At 45.9% G+C, this 13,882-nt stretch overlaps 1 protein-coding gene across 1 annotated transcript in view; it reads left to right on the plus strand.

The window, feature by feature from the left end:
* Positions 1 to 13,882, plus strand: part of SEMA5A (semaphorin 5A) — a 359,057-nt gene that overhangs the window by 163,996 nt on the left and 181,179 nt on the right. The window contains exon 6 of the mRNA XM_052659173.1: positions 557 to 770. Within this exon, the coding sequence (XP_052515133.1) occupies positions 557 to 770 (214 nt within the window). The remainder of the gene's footprint in view (positions 1 to 556; positions 771 to 13,882) is intronic.

Here is a 13,882-nt window from a genome sequence, read left to right on the forward strand (position 1 = left end):
GTTCAGCTTCTCAAACGCAGGAGTCCTGCGGATTGACTGCAGGACACTAAGTTGCCTCTCGGAACACTAAGATCTAAAGCCTTGGACATTTGAGCTCCGTGGTTGCTAAATGTCCAGCCATTACCCATGAACACAGTATGGGCTCGTCACACAACTTTAATCCACTTTTGTTGATAAACCTGTACCTAACTTCTCTTGCAGTTTGTACTTCTAGAAACAGTGAAGTTGAGTTTGTAATATAAGTGGGCAAATTTGTATTGCCTTGTGTTTTATGATTAGAAGTCATAAATGATAGTCTTACTCCGTCTTTGCTGAGTATCCAACAGCCTGGGGTTCATTCTCACGGGCTGATGAGAGATTGATTGCCACATTCTCTGACAGTCCCCACAGCATATTATTCTCATCGAATATGTGGACGTCTGGTCCATGCTATGAGCCCCAGAGAGTTTATAGTATGTGCTTCATTTGCAAGTTGGGCAGATCTGATCCATTAACAGTATTAAAGGGGTTTCATGGGGGGGGATCACTGACTTTTCTCTCTTGTCCTCACTCCTAGTTGAGTAACCTGACGGAGATCCATGACCAGATCAGCGGCATGGCACGCTGCCCCTACAGCCCCCAGCACAACTCCACAGCCCTGCTCACGGCCGGCGGGGAGCTCTATGCCGCCACGGCCATGGACTTCCCGGGACGCGATCCCGCCATTTACCGAAGCCTGGGCATCTTGCCCCCGCTCCGCACCGCGCAGTACAACTCTAAGTGGCTCAACGGTGAGTCTTACCCTCCCACCCGGCTTCCCATCTCACTGGTCTGTGATGCCCTCTTCCGTGGTGCTCAGAAGCAAGCTATCACAGTTTTCAAAATAAAACGATTTCCTCCTTTTCTAAAGGAATCAAAATGTAATTTGTTTTGTTCTTCGATGTAGAAAGGCATCAGAGGGCTCATTTCCAATTAGGAAGAGAAACGATCCTCTCAACACTGTAGGACATGGTAACATAGGGCTAATGCTGATATAAGCGTTTATCAAACTTAAGCTGCTTTCTCATATTACTGTTTGAAGTTCAGGAAATCTGATGTCATGTCACTGATGTCTATAGACTCATGTGCATTCTTTCTTGACTTCTTTACTGTATCCCTAAAAAGCGAAGTTTCTAGTATTGCACGAAATTTTCAGACGACTGTGTAAAAGAATGTATTTGGCTATAGGGAGCTCCAAATAGCTTGACAATTTTTTAAATTAATTTTTTTATTTTATATTGGAGTGTAGTTGATTTACAATGTTGAGTTAGCTTCAGGTATAGAACAAAGTAATTCATATATCACATATACATATATCCATTTTTTTTTTCAGATTCTTTTCCCATATAGTTTATTACAGGGTACTGACTAGAGTTCCCTGTGCTATACAGTAGGTCCTTGAGTATCTAGTTTACAGGTGTGTGTGTGTGTGTGTGTGTGTGTGTGTGTGTGTGCACTCAGTTGCTCTGTTTTGTATGACTCCTTGCTACCCCATGGACTGTAGCCCTCCAGGCTTCTCTGTCCATAGGATTTCCCAGGCAAGAATCCTGGAGTGGGTAGAGCTATTTCCTTCTCCAGGGGATCTTCCCATCCCAGGGCTTGAACCCTGGTCTCCTGCACTGTAGGCAGATTCTGGAATGAGTGGCCATTTCCTCCTTCAGGGGATTTTATAGATAGTAGTGTCTTTATGTTAATCCCAAACTCTTAATTTATCCCTCCTCCCACCTTTCTCCTTTGGTAACCATAACCATTAATTTGTTTTCGAAGTCTGTGAGTCTGTTTCTGTTTTGTGAAAAAGTTCATTTGTATCTTTAGATTCCACAGGTAATTTGACCAAAATTTTTTTTAAGGTATCAAGTCTTATAACCAGGAGGTCGGGGTAGGTGTCACTGGAGTTGCTCACTTTAGTGGCTCAGGAATCAATAAGCCCTGAGTCCTGTCGCCGCTGTCTCTGCCACCCACAGCCTGGCAGGTGGTCCCCAGGCTGGCTCTGCTTACAGGCGCAAATTCACAACTACCGTCCCAGGTCATGCACTCAGACAGGACGATATCCGGGGGAGAACCACATCCCTTGTGTCCTTTTTTAAAGACATCAGGAACTGCCAGAAGATTTCCTTCAGTCCTGGGCTAGAACTTGGTCACTTGCTCACTAAACGAGGGAAAAGTGATTCCAGCCTTCCAGATTGAAGTTAAAGTTGGCCATGTACTGAGATGTGCCAGCTGAAATCCAACCCTCTGAATATGCGTGTGTGAATATGGTAATACGCTCACATGCACACACATTGGCAAACACGATGTTGTATATAGGTACATGCACCATATGTAATCCATTCCCTCAAGCCTTTGTTTGATGGTTTGCATAAAGATGAGCTCTTATAATTGTCTTTATAATATTTACTGTTCTGAGGTTTCACATTCTACAAAGTTGTGCTGACTTCCACCAATAAAAGCTCGTGATGTAGGTCAAAGTTTCTAGACCTCAGCACTATTGGTGTTCAGGGCCAGATAATTCTTTGCTGGGGTGGGGACGGGGGTGGGGGGCAGAGGTCGTCCTGGTTATTGTAGGATGGTCAGCTACATCCCTGGCTGATACTGCTTAGATACATTAGTGTGCCCCACCCCCTGCATCGTGACAAGAAAACATTTGTTCAGAAACTTGCAAATATTCCTCGGGAAAATTATTGCCTGTCATTGAGAAATTTTGGTTTAGAATGATCATGTATGCTCTTTAGGAGTATGGGGCTTCCCCAGGGGTCCAGTGGGTACAGAATCTGCCTGCAATGCAGGAGACTGAGGTTCAATCCCTGGGCAGGATGAGCCCCTGGAGAAGGAAATGGCAGCCCGCTCCAGTATTCTTGCCTGGAGAATCCCATGGATAGAGGAGCCTGGTGGCTTACAGTCCAAAGGGTTGCAAAGAGCTGGACATGACTGCGAGACTAAGATAGCACAGGTACATATATAACAGGAGCATTTTGTAAAATAATACAGTCAAACCAGCCATCACAATTTGCCTTTAAAATACTCCCTTTTAGAGAAAAGCATATCCTCACCCAGTTTCTTCAGCAAGTTGAGTGGCTCCATGTGCTTCCAAAGGGCAACGTGAATTGTTTTCCCAAACTGAAGCAGTAACCAGCTTCCCTGTATTAACACTATTTCTGTTGAGCTGGTTTCAGCTGAACCTTTTGACTCTACAGATGGTCTTCTTTCTGCTCTACACATTCATCTGTGTAGCTTAAAGTTCTTTCTTTTCATTTGTTGATTTTTCCTGTCCAAGTAAAATTCCAGTTAAAAATCAAAATGAGTTCTTCCACAACCATAAATATTGCATTTAGACTTTGCTGCAAGCAAAGTAAAAAGTAATTAGGAGCACAGTGTCTTTCTTTTCCCAGAAGTGACACCCTGAAGAATATCTTGGAAAAATCATTCAAATTATAGCATGAGTTATAAGTGCTGTTTCTTTGTATGTATTTCTAGGCGGATCAGGAACTCAGATTCTGCTAACCCTCTGGGTGGAACCTCTTCCATCTGCGAGTCAGGTGGGCGCCTAAGTAAGGACAGTCACTGTGGGCATGTGTGGCCCAAATCAGAGATGACACTATCCAACTATGGACATTGCAAATCAGCCCAAATAAACATAGTGAAGCCGCCACTTGGCTCACAGGGTCATCATAACCCCCATGGCACTGAATGGCCAGCCTTCTTCAGAGAGCGATGCCCCGCCCCACCAGGAGGCCCCCACTCCCGGGCAGAGAGCCTGACGTCCCAGGTTCCTGTGTGTGCAGAATTCATTCCCTCTCTGTGTATTCTTGGGGCACTTTGCTCTGTTGAACTCTGAGATATCATTTCTACCTCTGGTTGGCCCTGGTTTTCTGCTCTGATTGCTCCTCAATCCAGCATGGATTCTGGTCTGACCCCAGTTAGCTCTGCTTCCGTTGCCCCACGGAGCCTGGACATTTATTCTCACTGACCTAGCTGTAGTCCACACTTGGCATCTGTTTGCACTTAGACCCGACACCCTGTCTCTTTTCTTTCTGCCAAGCGCTGGAGTAATTGTCTTCCTTTACTGGAAGTTATTGCCTTACCTATTGTCCCTTCTTTTTTGCCATATCCTTAAATTTTTCACGCTCTGGTGATAACCATCATCTCTTAATATAAATGCTCGGATCTCCTCCCTCGTCAGTGAGATAAAAACAGAGAGACACAGTGAAACTAAACGCACCCTTAGTTCTGCGTGTCCAGGAAGACTCCTGCTCCCTGTGTGATACTGCTTGTGTGCCTGCTCAGTCGCTTCAGTTGTGTCCAACTCTTTGCAACCCTATTGTGTGATATTAGTGACTTAGCAGCAGCAGCAGGGACTCATTAAATGATGCTCTTACATTCTTCTTTTAAGTTTTCAGCTGATGGAAGATCAGGCACAGGAGTTAATCAATGATCGTCAGGGAGTTGGATTTGTTTGTGATAGAGCTGAGCGAATGTACTGGAAACTCTCAGAGGTGGTACCTTAAGAAGATGCAGACCATGAGCTGCTGAATGAAGAGGCGCTGCCTTCCACATGGGGTTGGCAAGCAGCTTCCTCAGCATCAGGCTCCCATCTGGGGAAGTAAAAACCCAGCGTTTTAATTGAAGATGCAGTTTCCATAAACTCACTCAAAGGAAGTACAATCACAAGGTGTATTACTTGCAGATCCCAGAACGTGGGCACCAAGAGCTGGGAGAGGGCAGCCCTCCACCCCAGGTCACCCCAGGAGACAGGAAGCAGGGTACCAAGTGTGTGTGAACTGACAAGGTCCTTTGGGCAGAGGTCATTACCTTTTGTTGGGCTCAATGACCATTTTAAAAGGTAAGTGATGGAGACTTTGGAGGTGGAAAGACCTGCCGGTCAAGCAGTACTCATCCCTCAGGGAGCTGAATTGTCTCAGTTCTCGATTTCCTCATCTGCGAACTGGACATAACTAGTCACTGGACCTGGAAGTTCTGATAATAAAATGAGACCATGTAGAGAAGGCAATGGCACCCCACTCCAGTACTCTTGCCTGGAACATCCCATGGACAGAGGAGCCTGGTAGGCTGCAGTCCATGGGGTTGCTAAGAGTCGGACACGACTGAGTGACTTCACTTTCACTTTTCACTTTCATGCATTGGAGAAGTAAATGGCAACCCACTCCAGTGTTCTTGCCTGGAGAGTCTCAGGGATGGGGGAGCCTGGTGGGCTGCTGTCTATGGGGTTGCACAGAGTTGGACACGACTGAAGCAACTTAGCAGCAGCAGCAGAGATAATAAATATTAGTAGCAAATAGCTGATTATAAATAGATGTAATGACTGTGAACTCCCCAATGCCTGATACAATATCTGACTTTAGAGCCAGAGAGTAAATACTTGTTGGCTGAGTGCACCTGGGGCTGTGGCTCCTGATTACTGGCACCTACCGGCCTCCTGTCTCCTGTCTCTCCTGACTGACCGTCTGCCTCTGAGCTTTCTCCACTACACTCTGCGCTGGCCTCTCCTGGCCATCCTGTCTTGCTGCAGCCACGTCCAAGTCCCCCAGGTACATTCCTGGCACTGCCCAATCAGTGGTACCCCCAGGTGTCAACAAGACCCAAGGTCCCTGGGAGGCCAGCACTCAGCTAACAGCTGCTCACATATTATGATAAGCAGAGCTCCCATCTTTGTTTTGGACAATTTCCCTTTTTTTTTTTTTTTTTTTGGCTAACATTTCTCTGTTGAGGAAGGGAAATTTCATTAGCAGGGGAGGTGTGGAGGATGGTACCTCTGAACCATGGCCAGCAGAATTTTTGATTTCAGATCCACTGTTGTGATTAAATATTCTGTAGGATAATTTGCCTGTCCATGGAGGGAGTATCTTTCCATGATTGGATTAATAAAGTCATAGAGGGGGCATCCATAGCGTGACCAGTACAGCAGTCACATACATTTTTCATTTGCCTCTGCCAGTCCTGTGCCAGGCGTCTTCCTTCTCAGCCTCCAGCCAGCCAACAGCCAGATACCAACCGATTCCATCTCCTCAGGCCGCACCTTCAGTGGCAGCTTCGACAGGGGTGGTGTTTGTTTCATTTGTTTCCTAGCATTGCTGGAACAAAGTACCACAAACTGGGTAGCTTAAAACAGAAATGTGTCTTCTCAGAGTTATGAGGGTGAGAAGTCCAAGACCAAGTTGTTGGCAGCCCATGTTCTTTATGAAGACTGCAGGGGAGGACCCTTCCTCACCTCTTTAGCTCTCAGCATCCCTTGGCTTGTGGCAGCATCACTCCAGTCTTTGCCTCTGTTCATGCGGCTTCTCCCCATGGCCCTGTGTCCTCATTTGGCCATGTTTCATGTGAGAACACCAATCGTACTGGATGTGAAAGTGAAAGCCGCTCAGTCGTGCCCAACTCTTTGCGACCCCATGGACCATACAGTCAATGGAATTCTCCAGGCCAGGATCCTGGAGTGGGTAGCCTTTCCCTTCTCCAGGGGATCTTCCCCAACCCAGGGATCAAACCCAGGTCTCCAGCATTGCAGGCAGATTCTTTACCAGCTGAGCCACAAGGGAAACCCAAGAATACTGGAGTGGGTAGCCTGTCCCTTCTCCAGCAGATCTTCCCGACCCAGGGATTGAACCAGGGTCTCCTGCATTGCAGGTGGATTCTTTACCAACTGAGCTATCAGGGTAGTCTATTGGATTAGGGGGCTACCTTATGCCAGTATGGCTTCACCTTTACTAATTACATCAGTCATGACCTTGTTTCCAAATAAGGTCACATTTATAGAAACCAGCATATCTTGGGGCGGGGGGATACAATGCGACCTGTAACAGTGCCCTAAACAGGAAATACTCAAATGTTGAAATCTTAAACTTTGGTGTTGCATTTTCCAGTGACACTCTATTTCTGTGCGGCCACTAAATCCTCTGGCCACTCAGTGCCCCCATATCAGCATTATCCTCCTCACTCTTGGCAAACAATGTTGCCTTCTTGTTCCCAATGGGCATCAGAAGTCATCGAGGAGGGCTCAGGGGACGGTCCTCTTTGCCCAGGGTTGAGTTGGCCTACACCTCTCTCCTCCTTCCGTGCTCCAGAGCGCTGGTGCAGAGAGTCTGTCCATTTAAGCCTCTGCTTTATCTGCTGTGCATCCGTCCTCCAGCCCATGTCTCTGGGGAAGGAGTCCCTCTCTCCTAGGCAGCATTCTGATGTGGATTTCATCTCACATATTCTCTCTCTGAATCACTCCCTCAGTGGGCTGTAGAGAAACCCTGGCAACAATGAGCACTCTGACCCTCCAGGTCAAGAGAAGTGCAAAGGATGCTCTTCAGGACGTGGGAACATGTAGATAGACCATGACAAGTCATGACCCTTCAGCAGCCCCAGTCTCTGGGGACCCCCTATACTTCAGGGGCCCTCTTCTAGGCCAAGGGTGGCATCAAGATGACCAGGGTGATGTCCTGCCAGCCTACAGAGAGCCCTGAGAAAGGAACTGCGAAGCCTCTGATCTTCCCCTCACCCTTCCCCTTTGTTCTTGTTCAGTCATTCAGTCATGTCTGACTCTTTGTGACCCGTGGACTGCAGCACGCCAGGCTTCCGGGTCCTTCAGTATCTCCCGGAGCTTGCTCAAAGTCACGACCACTGAGTCGCTGATGCATCCAACCCTCTCATCCTCTGCTGTCCCCTTCTCCTGCCTTCAGTCTTTCCCAGCATCAGAGTCTCTTCCAGTGAGTCGGCTCTTTGCATCAAAGGACTGGAGATTCAGCATCAGTCCTTCCAGTGAATAGTCAGGGTTGATTTCCTTTAGGATGGACTGGTTGGATCTCCTTGCTGCCCCTCCCAGAGACCCAGCATCCCTTCATGGTATAGTTTCAACAACCTGCGCTGAGCAAGCTAAATGCCCTGAGTCTAATACCAGAGTTCCAGGCACAATGTCTTCTGACACCACCAACACTATGACTGTCCACCAGTGGGCAGCCTCCCGCCTGCACCTTTGCAAGACCTGCGTGGTGGCCGCGCCATCGGCTGTGAGCAGGGCTGACGAGGAGAGGAGAGCAAGGCTGGCTGTGGCGCCTTCCTCGAGCTTCCTCTTTCCTCCCTGTGTTATCTGGCTTTTCCTGCTCTCCCGCCCTGAGTCCTCTCCTGTGCCCACATGCCTTCTAGGTGTCCTTTCAGCAGGAGCGTGCAACTCCCTGCATGTGACTCTGCCCTCCTCAATGGACTCTGTCCCACACACTGTTTATGCTTTTCTGACTTCCCCTGAGTTTTGCCTCTTCCCTAATTCCTATGATTCTGTAGCTCCAGTCACAGTTTTAGCTTCCCCGAGAATTGGTGGGTCCCTTTCATTCCTTCCTCGTGGTCGAGTGCAGGATTGTGTTCATCAGACGACACTGGAGCTCGTGGTCCTTCTCCTGCTCAAGAACCTCTCAAGTCCCCGTTTCACCTGCAGAGAAGGTGGAGGCACCACTGGCCGGCCTCCACTGCCTGCCTGTCCTCACTCCTGCCCACCCCTTGCTCCTTCTGCTTTAACCTCTTATATGCTGCACTCTGGCCCTGGCCCTTCCTCTCTGCCAGGCATCAGCATTATCTATGAAGGGCCAGAGAGGAAAGACTTTATCATTTCCATCCATGTGGCCTTTGTTGCAGCTTTTCAATGCTGTCATTGAAGCATGAAAACAGACACGGCCATTGTGTAATCTATGCTGTGTGACTGCAGCCCCAAAATTACAAGACGCTTGCTCCTTGGAAGGAAAGTTATGACCAACCTAGACAGCATATTCAAAAGCAGAGACATCACTTTGACAACAAAGGTCCATCTAGTCAAGGCTACGGTTTTTCCAGTGGTCATGTATGGATGTGAGAGTTGGACTATAAAGAAAGCTGAGCGCCAAAGAATTGATGCTTTTGAACTGTGGTGTTGGAGAAGACTCTTGAGAGTCCCTTGGACTGCAAGGAGATCCAACCAGTCCAACCTAAAGAAAATCAGTTTTGAATATTCATTGGAAGGACTGATGTTGAAGCTGAAACTCCAATACTTTGGCCACCTAATGCGAAGGAGTGACTCATCTGAAAAGACCCTGATGCTGGGAAAGATTGAGGGCAGGAGGAGAAGAGGTCGACAGAAGATGAGATTGTTGGATGACATCACCGACTCAGTGGACATGTGTTTGGCTAGATTCTGGCAGTTGGTGATGGATAGGAAGGCCTGGCATGCTGCGGTTCATGGGGTCTCAGAGTCAGACACAATTGAGCGACTGAACTGAACTGAATACTGTGTGCTCACAAAACTTTATCTATAACCAGTGGGTAGGTCTAGCCTGTGGTCTATAGGATGCTCGCCTCTGTACTATCTGGAGAACTCTTTCCCCAGTCCATGTGGCCAATGGCTTTAGTTCTATCTAGTCTTTGCTCTGATGTGGCTTCTAAATGGGACCTTGGCCCTGACCATCTTATTTGACATGACCCCCCTCCCTGCTTCATCTGGGGCTTCTCTGGTGGCTCAGATGGTAAAGAATCAGCCTGCACTGCAAGAGACCTGGGCTTGATCCCTGAGTCAAGAAGATCCCCTGGAGAAGGGAATGGCTGCCCACTCCAGTATTCCTGCCTGAAACCCATGGAGAGAGCCTGGCAGGCTACAGTCCAGGGGTCATAAAGTGTCGGACAAGACTGAGTGCTTGACGCTTTCACCTTCCCTCCTCCATCAAGCCCTCTTGATTCACTTAGCTGTGTTCCACTTCGATCCTCCTTCAGTACTTGTCTCCTGTCCTCCACTGGAATGAAGCTTCTCTGGTGGCCATGCTTATTTCCTTTGGCCACTGATGTATCCCAGATGCTTTCAGCATTAATGGGCTCATAGGAAGCACACAATACATCATTTTTTAACAAGTGAGTTAATAGATTAGTAGTTTACATCTTTGTTTTCCCCATCCATGAGTGTATGAATTCCTTGAGGGCAGCGTTTAGATGGGATCAATTTTTGTGCGCTCAGCATTTCATGTAGTGCCTGAAATACAGTTGAGGCTCCATCTGTATTTGTTGAATGAGTTGGAGATAAGCACATTTCATAAGCAACAGAAATATGAATTTTGTTGTTAACAAAGAGAACATGTCATTGTTAGTTGTAACCCAGAATTTAAAACATAGAGATTTGTATATTTGAAATGGATGCAGGTCTGGATATTTAAAGAATCTTCCTTTGCCATCTCATTTCAACTCCCACTTTTAGACATTATGTGTTTCGTCAGTTATCAAAGGCAGCATGATCGATTGGATAATGTTCTGGCAGAATTTGAAGACTTGAGTTATATGTTTGGTCGTATAAGTTTCAAAATCAGATTTTTTTCTCTGTGCCAAAATCACTCTTAGAGCAAATTTATGTGTTTAGAGAAATACCTTAACAGCCTTAGTGCATTAAAATACTAATCGTTAATAACCCTTATTAAATGATTACTGTAAAGCAGGATAATAAATGTTTCATAGTCGATGCTTAAAATAGAGAAGCTGTAAAACTTGCCTTTAAGAAACTGGTAATCAAATTGGGGAAATAGTCAACCCATGAAAAGGGGGAAAATAACATATCCAAATTAATGTTGTACAAATTGAGTGTGTGGGTTCTGAGGGAACTGCTTGCTTGCACATGGACTGAAACCTCGGAGAGAACATGAAAAAAGAATCTATCAGTGAGCTTTATGAACTCAGCATTGACATCTCCCAGGGCATAATCTCACTGGGACCCAGCACCCTGCTTCTTTTCTTTCTTGGAGACAGCATCTGTCTCTCTCCTGGGTTCTCCCACTATTTCTGCAGCTCCCCAATTCTCTGAGAGTCCAGCCTTGACCTCACTGTGAAGGAAAACACACTTGAAATCCCTAGTATCGTTTTTATGAGCTATTGTGTTTCTAGTTTAGACAACTCTTTCTGTAACCATCTCAAGCTCTCCTGGTTTGAAATACTTTATTGATGTTACCCACATATTAAATAGACTCTTTGAGGTCTTTAAAATACAAGATTAACCTCCTAGTGATTAAAGATAATTTACTTGGAGAGAGAAAAATCCCTTCTGTGCTTAACTCTAAGGAGGAATTGTTTCTGCTTATCATGAAGACAGGTGCTTTGTGGAGCTTGGCACTTCTTCCTGGGAGCAGACACCACTTCTTGGGGATGCAGACGTGGCTGAGATAGGGTGACCCTGTTGGGTTCCGTCCTGGGGACCATGAGATCACTTTTGGCACAATCTATACAGTGCAGTCCCCAAAGGTGTAAATTGGCTGAGTTAGGCTGTCCCTGCACAGACGAGATTTGCTAAAGCAGAAAATTCATGAGTGGAGGCAGAGTTCATGGAACAAGAAAAGCAAAGACAAGTAGGGCCTGAAAATGGAGTCTGTTTGTTTTAGGAGATCTGTGGTGTTTATCAAGGAAAATAAACTTGGTAAAACCCAGAACAAAAGACATGGATGTGTAGTCTGCAGCCGAGTTTTGTGATTTTATCAGATGGCTTACAAGGGGTGTCCTTGTGAAGAGTGGACTCCGTTCAGCAGTGCAGCTGAAAGACTAACCCCTGACTACTGACTCATGAAGTTTCAGCTTGTTAGGGTGATGGCATGTGGACTTAGAGCTTGGGAGCAAAGTCATGTGACATGGGACACAGCATGACCAGATGCCATTTGCTAGTTTTCAGGCTTAATCAAGCCAATCAGAAGGCATTGTGGGCAGATGGTCTACCTTGAGGGGGATGGCTATATCTTGGAAATAGTGTTGTAAATCAATTCTGATTATCTTTATAAAGTCAGAAAAGAGTTTAAATAAATGGCCTCCCTGCATATCATCTGCCTGTCGGTGCACCTGCTGGAGTCTCTGGTGCATCCAATTATTTTTCCATGCACAAGGAGTGGTGACAATGACTATTTATAACTTGCCAGGTAGATGGGAGGCTCCATTTCTTCTGGAAATCTCCGTACAACACCCCCCCACCACCACCACAAAAGAGATGGCACTGTCTCCATTTAGAAATGAGCAAGCTGGATCAGAGGAATCAGCCTCCTGAACCAGGGCCACATGGCTGATGCATGTGTGAGCTAGTAATTGAGGACAGATCCTCCTCCCTCTGTAGGTTCCCAGCCTCCCCTTTGGTTAATTGACTTCTTGGGAAACACCACCATCATGAGCTGCCCCCATCTCTCCTCATATATCCAGATTTTTATGCACAAGCTAGAGCAATATGGAGACTGTGGACATGGTGGCCGGTGTTTTCTGGATTGGTGAAAATTTGAGAAAGGAGGTGGAATGAGCTGGGGTTATTAAACCCAAGGCATAGATGTCTGTAGGATTATTCAGCAGAGCTCTTTATGTGTGCAGAAGTCTGGTAGGTGACAGGAAGGACCCAATTCTTGTGGTACTCTCTGAAAACAGTGATGTGTTCTGTCCTGGTCCTTGAGCACTGAGTTCCTGAAAGTTAGGCAGTCACAGAATCCCTTCAGGCGAGTGTTGCAGGGTCTCCACTTGCCAATAAGGCATTTTGTCACCAAACTCAAGTTTGGCCACTTGCCCCTCAAGAATCCAATCCTGAGAGAGACAGGTGTTGAGTGAAAGGAAAGATAGTTTTATTGAGGAAGTCAGAGGTCCTGGGGAGAAGGTGGACTCATGTCCCAAAGAACCAACTCCCCACTCCCCATGTTTTGCTTGGAGATTTTATAGGAAAAAGAGGAAGAGAAGGTTGCTGTGTATATGGTCAGCTCAAGGACCTTCTGCTGACTGGTGGATGTTGAGGTAACCTAGGGTCAACATCATTGACCTTCTGGTTCCAACCCGTCTGGGGTATCTGTGCTTGTGGGAAGCCTACAGTTAACTTTTCCCACTTGGCAGGCATTTTAGTATCTGCAAGACAGCACAGAGGGTATATCTGAGAATATTATCTCTAGCCCTGGAGGAGGAACTAAAGGTCTTTGACTTTGCCTAATGGCTAAACTGTTATTTTGTCTGCTTAACTGTTTTCCTTTGCTTCTGCATCTTCTCATTTCTCTGATTAAGCTTATTTTTTGGCTTTTTTTTTTTTTTACTGACAAGAGGCAGGCAGAGGACATGTGAGTGGAGGGCCTGTTCTGGAAGGCCCCGTAGGATCCTGCTCAGTTACATTTTGGACTTCAGATTACATGTTTCCAGACAGAATACTTGAATCCCACCCTTTCTCTCCCCACCAAAATATTATGAGGCCAGAGGCACCAACTGTATACACTAAGACATATAGAGACCTGCATTAAAAATAAATCTGCACAAAGAAGATACATCCCATTATAGAGAACACATATACTATTTAGAAATTTGTTGGTACTTATGTAACCTCTCAGGACAATGCCTTGATGTTCATTGTCCAGAAATCAGCAGTCTCCTGATGACAGTCCTGGGTTACTCCTCACTCCTGGCATGATTATTAACATTGCTCCTCTCTCTCTCGAAAGATCTCCAGTTCAGATCATAAATCATGCTGTCATCCTGTTTATCAGATACTCAGTTCTCTGTGTTTCAGTAATTTTGTCGGCATAATACTCTACTAAACTTCTTGTTGTCCCAATTTTCACTAAATAATGTTGGAACCTAGAATCTCTTCCAATCAACTTTTGCATGTTTTCTTTTGTGTTTAAAAAATAGTTTACAGGCACTAAAATATTCCTAAGATCTTTGAATTAAAGTTAATACTCCAATTTTAAAACTTTTTAGGTTTTACAATCCTGCAGGTTAAATGATTGATTCCTAAAAGAAGTAATCTGTATATTTAAAATATTAATATAATCAAGAAAAAATGAACATGATCAACAGAAGCTTTGAAAGTGTGAGAAATACGTAATCATGAAATTACTTATGCCTAGCTGAGCCCAGGGCTATATGATTT

Source organism: Budorcas taxicolor, chromosome 20 (assembly GCF_023091745.1).
Source record: "Budorcas taxicolor isolate Tak-1 chromosome 20, Takin1.1, whole genome shotgun sequence".
NCBI classification, from domain to species: Eukaryota; Metazoa; Chordata; class Mammalia; order Artiodactyla; family Bovidae; genus Budorcas; species Budorcas taxicolor.